Raw genomic sequence first — 6,629 nt, 5'->3', positions numbered from 1 at the left:
TATCTATAAAGTTCATCCCCACTAAGATGCATTTAATGTTTGCAAGCTGAAATCTGGTGTTGCCACATCACCCCAATTATCCCTATCCATCAGATTCTAAATCTATAGCCATCTTATGTTCTTTTCTTAAATAGAGTCACCCACCAGCGAATGTTCTTGCGAGGGACAATGATACTGGTTTTTCTGGAGCTTTGGCGCTGTGGTCCAATTATCTTCCCGCAAAGGGTATCTCTTTTTTTTCATTTGGCCCTCTTCATATTCATATTCCTCACTATATCATTTTGGAGAAGAAACTGATGTCTTTTCTTCTCCATTCTCATCATTTTTATCAATAAATGCAGTAGAAACGATGGTGTAGCCCTCCCTTTTAAGTGGTGCAGAAGCTCCATGGCTCCATTCCCGTCATCTCAACCAACGCTCTGTGTACACGTCTCTTCTGCAGATTCATCAGTTTTTGCTGTTGGAAACTCAACGTGATCTGAAGCCCCGTCATCGACGAAAATCTCTTGCCGTTATCATGCATGTTGTACAGATGAATCTGGAATACCTGTTGTCGCCGCTGAGTCACACTAGGCCCCTACTCAGCGAATCTGTATCACCTGGCAGGTAAACCTTCCTCTCTTCTTAGCTACTCTCACTACCCTAGCTTGATGATGCTTTCATTAATCCCTGATATTAGCATGGTTTCTTTGCACCAAATTAGCTATTTTCCTGCAACAACAAAGAACACTGATTTTCTTTTTGTACAATAATTATAGGCTGCAGGATACGGAGCTGTTCATGTTCATGCAAAGCCCAAACTGGACGGTGGATGATGATAAGAAGTTCTGGAATTGTGCCTAATCCTGTCTGCTTAACTACATCGTGATCAACTCCATTTTCTCGATCAAGTTTGATATATATCCATGCAATTGTGTTGGTATTCATGTGTTGTTTGTAGACAGGCCATCGCTACAGATCAAACCACTAAGATGCATTACCATGTATGTTTTCCACAATTTTCCCTAATGGTTTTATGCCGTTATGGTGTAGTAATACTGATTTCTTTTTGTCTGATCATATGAATGGTATGATAGAGGTTGAGTTGTTTGTAGACAGGCATCACTTACAAGCATGGCTAACCGAAGAAAGTATCAGCTATACCTGAGCCAGCTTATATGGCATCAGTCCTTGATGTCTTCTTATTGACAGTCTATATGGCGTATTTACATGCAATTTAATTATGATACTGGGTCTTCCTAAATTGATTTCAACTATGTCTTTGGAGTATGTGCCCTTTCAATCCAACCAGATATACTGTATTAGACAAGAACTGGTATTTTTTGGGAGGCGAGGTTTTTGTTTAGTCTTTTCAAGTAAGTGCAATATTTTTTTTTCATTGTTATTAAGTTTTAAATGAAAGCAATATTTAGAAGTTTCCTTTTGAAGAGACATTATACTTTCTCCGAACAAAATCCACTATATATACTTGATAAACATGGATGGATGCAAACTTGCATCCATAAGATGTGATTCGCTTAATTAATACTTGATATTCACAGGGGCTATATATGCTAGCATCTTCGATCAATTTCAAGCTCCCATTTGACTCATCGGTCATTTGTTGATCGATCAGAAAGAATCAACGCTTATGTGCATTTGTATTTTGAAAGTTATGAAACCGACAGACCGGCCTTTAAATGAATCGAAAGTGCAGGTCTCTCAAAGAAAAAAAACATCTGGACCGAGATTGATCCCTATATAGTGCAATGTTGGATAATAAAAGTCAGACACTTTTTTGATAAAGTTAAAAATCAACCCTTCTACATGACCAAGATATACTCTTGGCAATCCAAGTGGCTTGACGGTTGATATATTCTCTGTCCATTGGTACAAAAAACCTATTCTACTACCATTTGATAAATTACCCCGGGCATTTTGAGAGCACATTTGCTGCATTTTATTTGTCACTTATATCAAATTTTGTTGATATTAGCTAAGAATCCCGCAGCAACGCGCGGGGTATCACCTAGTTATAGATACGTTTGAGACGTATCAGTGTCGCCGCAAGACCCCCCCTCCTTTGGTTCCTAAAGCTCTGCTAGGTGGCCGGCCTATCGTTGATTTCCTCGTGGATTGCAATCTTGGTGCGTTAGAGGTTTGTTGGTGTGGTTTTGATCATGATTGCTCCGGTACTGCAGAAGATAAGGCTCCCTCTTCATGGATCAAGTTGCCGCTTCGGCGGGTTAGACATTATATGTGTTGTCTTTTGTGTGGGTTTTGATCTGCGCTTGGCATGTGTGTGTTGTAATTTCTGGTATAACTAGCCGGTTAATAGCTTCGTTAATTCAAAGTCCAGGCTCATTTGATCTAAACAAAAAGTAAAGAGCGTGAGTCCTGCCAAATCCCCAAATCATAGGATCCAATTTCCAGAAACCTGGCCACGAGCCCGTGGTTCGGCTGCTGCATCTGTAAAGGTCGCGCGTGAACAAGGCAGCATTCCGCAGTTCCCCAAATCGAGCCCTAGATGGCAACCACGCGGGTTGTCATAGGCGGTTGCCGATCGTCCGACGATGGCCCGCTCTCGATCCGCGATAGATCGCGGCTGACCGAACGAATTGTCGGCTTCTACCGGACGGCGGCCGGCCGGCTGCCCTCCGGCAGCGACGATATCCTCCTCCACGGTGGTTTCTGCATCGGAATCCTGGACCCCGTCTCCAACATCGTCGCCAACGCCATCAGCAGCAGCGGCGGCTCGGTCGGAAAGAACGGCGCGGCGGAGGAAGCGACTGCCGAATCGTCGCTGGATGGAATGGCGGCGCGGTCGCTCGACGGCCTCTTGGCCTTCCTGGTATCCTGCTTCCGCTACCTCGCACCGGAGGAGGCGCTGCGCTACCTGCGCGCGGCGAAAGCTGACCTATGCGCCGCCGTTCGCCTCATCGAATCGGACCGCTGCACCCAGGCGTTTCGCGTGGATTCCGGTACCGCCAGGACCGCCCTCCGGTGCGCCGCCCTGGCCGCGCGGCACCCTGATCCGGATCACCTGGTGACTGTCACTCTTACAATCTTCTATTGTCGCCACCATGTTTGCGAGGTACTTTTTCCACCGCCGGGATGCTGCCCCTCCGCCGTGCCAATCATTATGAACAAGAAAAAGATCAATAAGGGACGCCTCTCTGCCGCTGCCGTCGAGCGCCTGCGCCACATTCTGACGCCGGAATCACAGCTACTCATGGCTTCCACACGGCTACCTCCTGACATACACCATCTCCTGGCTAGGCCGCTGCTTGAAAGACCCCGCTTCATCGGTATCCGCTCATTAAGCTCGCGGCTGGCTTCATTAACCTACTCCCTCAGTCGATCGCTCCTCAACAGAATCCACTGCTTCTACCTGGAGGTTCTGACCCTGCTGCCGCCGGAAATGCTGCGTAGCCACTACCACCGCAGCCTCGTCATCGCCGGGCACTGCTACGGTCCCCTTGACCCTGTCTCCAACATAATCCTCAACACGGTCTGGCTGGAAGCCACCTTCCCTGTTCCCAAGGAGCGGCAGTTCGAACTGCCCATGATCAGCTCATCGGCCCTGCTCCGCCTCGCGCACCGCTCCGTCGAAGGCATGGTCGCTTTCCTCCGCGCTTTCGCCGGTGGTGACCTCTCCGACCTCGACGCCTACCGGTTCCTTCTCCACGCCGATGCCAACCTCGGCGTAGCAACACAAGCACTGAAGCAAGCACGGGCAGAATGTGATGAAGTGGACAATCCATCAAGACGCAATCTTTGTGGCGTTTTCTTCTGGGGAAAAAGAATAGAACCCGAGAAGGGTTATCCAACTGTCCCGCTGTCCGACCTCTACCAAGCTGCAGTCATCGCAGCAATGCACCCAAGGCCTGACATGCTGCGAGAATTCCTCGCGTCCGGCCGCGTGCACGCCATGCTGCCTGCCTACTCCGGCAGATCACTCTCCCGTGAGGACGTTCGCTCGCTCATCGTTTCACTATCAGAGACCAAGCCCTCCTCCCAGGATGACGGCTTGCCATTGCTGCCAGCTAAATATCAACGGCTGCCCCAGATGGCGCGAGACAGTTTTATCTTAAACCAGGAGATATTTCAGAGAGAGCTTACACTCTTCTCCAGAATGGTTAAAGCTGCTTTGAAGGAATACACGAAACATAATGGGGTCAGTTAAATTTGTTCATCCAGATGTCTGTTACTGTTAGTATTTCTTACCAATGCTTAACGATGCTTGATACCTCTTTATATGTTCATTATATATATTACAGGGTACTGAGTATGAGCTTGTTTTTATTTGCGGAGGAAATGAGAATGTGGCTGATTGGGATGGACTGCCTCGGTCCATTTTTAAGTACCACTACTGTCATGTGAACTTCCTGGGAAGGCCCAGAGGTTCTAATGTGGCGCCAACACTTTTCTTCGCGGAGTGCGTCAAATATGACGGGAACAATGATATAGATCGGAAAACTACATGTTGTACCATCGTTGTGCCACCTAAACATGTTGCTGGTCAGCTCTATCATGCAGCAGAACCTGGTTCCTATTTCTCTTTGTTTATCTTCATATTGCTTAATATCTTCTACTTTTACATGTTTTTGGTGCAGAGGAACTCAGGTGCTATTACTGTGAGTTTGAAGGGACTAGTATTGTGCATCCATCTCAAAGGAATTACCATGGATGTAGAACGGACCTGGAGAAGATGGTTCTTGGAAAAAATGTATACAAGACTGACAAAATTGTCTACAATGCTAAAACCTTAACTGGTTTCATGGGCTTACTTCCGGTGGATTATGTCTATTTTGACCCTGAGTATAGCAGCAAAGGGTTGTTGCGAGTGATCAGTAGCAATGCTGATATTTAATAGACTGTAAATGCTGTTGCGCGTGGACCAATGAATTCGTATCTAAAGGTATAATAGATGCCCCCAAAGGGGGTGTGAGGTAAATCAGATTTGACTGACCATTGATTTTTACCTCAACGAATCTGAACCGTTCTTTTTTTACCGCGGTGGTATAAAAGGAGAATCCCACGGAGGAAAACCCTAGCAGCCTCTCCCCAAATCCCGCTCCCGTGCTTGTGCTCCCCAACCCCCTCGCTCAATGTCGCCGCTCCGTCTCCCTAGCCGCCACCCAGCTCCATCTCGCCTCCTCTTCTCCCCCACCAACCCCCACCAAGTGTGGGACAAGCCAGGAGAAGCTGCTAGATGGAGGCGGGCTGCGTGGTAAGCAGCGGCCGCCGCATCTGGTCGCCGGCGGCCACCGGCGTGGTTGGCCTGCGAGTGCAAACCCTAGCGCGCCGCCTCCATTCCCGCGTCTCCCTTCGATCCTCCTACTCTCCTCTAGCTCCATCCGCCCCTCCCTCCTCAACGCCCAGTGGTTTCCATTCAGATCAATGCCGCTGGGCCATCTTTCTTCCTCCACAACGATGAGCACGAGGTGGAGCAGGGTCGTCGTCATGCGGTTCTTCTCTCTGGGGTCAAATGGAATAGTGCAGATCATCACCGTCTTTTTCTCTTCGGTGGTGCTCAGCTGGAGCAGCATGGCAGGCCACCACAGCTTTCTTCTGCCTGGCACTAGTGAAGAGCGAGGGTAAGCAGCGGCCAAGCCTTCCCTTCTCCATCACGTTGCTCTTCTTGGTGCATGTCTCTCACTCCTCCCAGGCGCTCAACAGGGATAGATACAGGAATAGAAGGAGCCGCTTCCCAGCTAACCTAGCGCAGGTATCTGTAGTCCCAAACTCATCCATCAGATTTCTCTATCTCCCTATCTCTCTCTGGATTTAACTCATCCATCCGATTTCTCTATCTCCCTATCTCTCTCTGGATTTAATCCTTGAAAGTTTTGTTGATTTGTGAGATCTACCTATCTATGCAAGCAAGATGTTTGACAAAAATCTGAACAGGTTATTCACTCTCTTGATCTCTTGATTGAGCACAGATGAACTTGTTCATGGATTCAGTAAGATTCAGATTTGTCATTTTTTTCCTACATACATATTACGAATTTTGGCTAAAAGCTAGCTGCAGTAGATAGTTGCTTAAAAGTTCTGCGTGGAGGTGAGTATTTTTCGTTCTATGTTTGATATGGGTATCTCTCCCCAATTACGTAGGTCGCTTTCTATTTTCCATTTTCAGTTTATTTTGGCCGAGCGACACAGGATTTGAGATTATCACGCAAATCAGCTGATGTCTGGTGAGCACTACATGTTAATAGTATGCTCCAAATCAGTGGTGACGGTCTAAACTGAATCTATATATGGTTATCATGTCATTTCAGCATGGCCTGGTTGCTTGAACGATAACAAGATTGAAACAAAAGTTGTACACGATCAGCTTTGTTCAGTGGCGGAGAGGTATCCTCTCTCTTCTCATCATAGCAACATCTGTGTTATTTTCACAGTTTATATAGCACGCTTTTGTAGGAATGGCGAGGGAGAGCATATCATGACCCGCAAGGTGATGATTTTTGGTACTATTGGACAATTTAATATTTCATATCCTGTTGTGCTTATCGCGGAAAGGAATTTTCTTTTGCCACATGCTATTTTTGAACAATAACTCGGCGTGTTCTCCTCATTTTGAAATATTAGTTAATTGGGTGGTGATACCATACTTATATAATTTCTGGTATCTTTTCTTT

At 46.9% G+C, this 6,629-nt stretch overlaps 1 protein-coding gene across 1 annotated transcript; it reads left to right on the top strand.

Annotated features, from left to right (window-relative positions):
* Positions 1-2,932: 2,932 nt before the first annotated feature.
* Positions 2,933-4,852, top strand: LOC127303799 (uncharacterized). Its single transcript, XM_051334499.2, has 3 exons — positions 2,933-4,156; positions 4,260-4,500; positions 4,596-4,852. Exons 1-3 carry the CDS (start codon positions 3,122-3,124, stop codon positions 4,850-4,852), a joined length of 1,533 nt encoding a protein of 510 aa, XP_051190459.1. The 5' UTR covers positions 2,933-3,121.
* The last annotated feature ends 1,777 nt before the right edge of the window (positions 4,853-6,629 follow it).

This window comes from Lolium perenne, chromosome 5 (assembly GCF_019359855.2).
Source record: "Lolium perenne isolate Kyuss_39 chromosome 5, Kyuss_2.0, whole genome shotgun sequence".
Classification (NCBI taxonomy): Eukaryota; Viridiplantae; Streptophyta; class Magnoliopsida; order Poales; family Poaceae; genus Lolium; species Lolium perenne.
This window is presented reverse-complemented; position numbering and strand designations above follow the sequence as displayed.

Coding starts and splice junctions, on each gene's coding strand:
- LOC127303799 (XM_051334499.2), top strand. CDS start 3,122: ATGAACAAGAAAAAGATCAATAAGGGACGCCTCTCTGCCGCTGCCGTC. Junction 4,157..4,259: donor AATACACGAAACATAATGGG/GTCAGTTAAATT, acceptor TATATATTACAG/GGTACTGAGTATGAGCTTGT. Junction 4,501..4,595: donor GCCACCTAAACATGTTGCTG/GTCAGCTCTATC, acceptor TTTTTGGTGCAG/AGGAACTCAGGTGCTATTAC.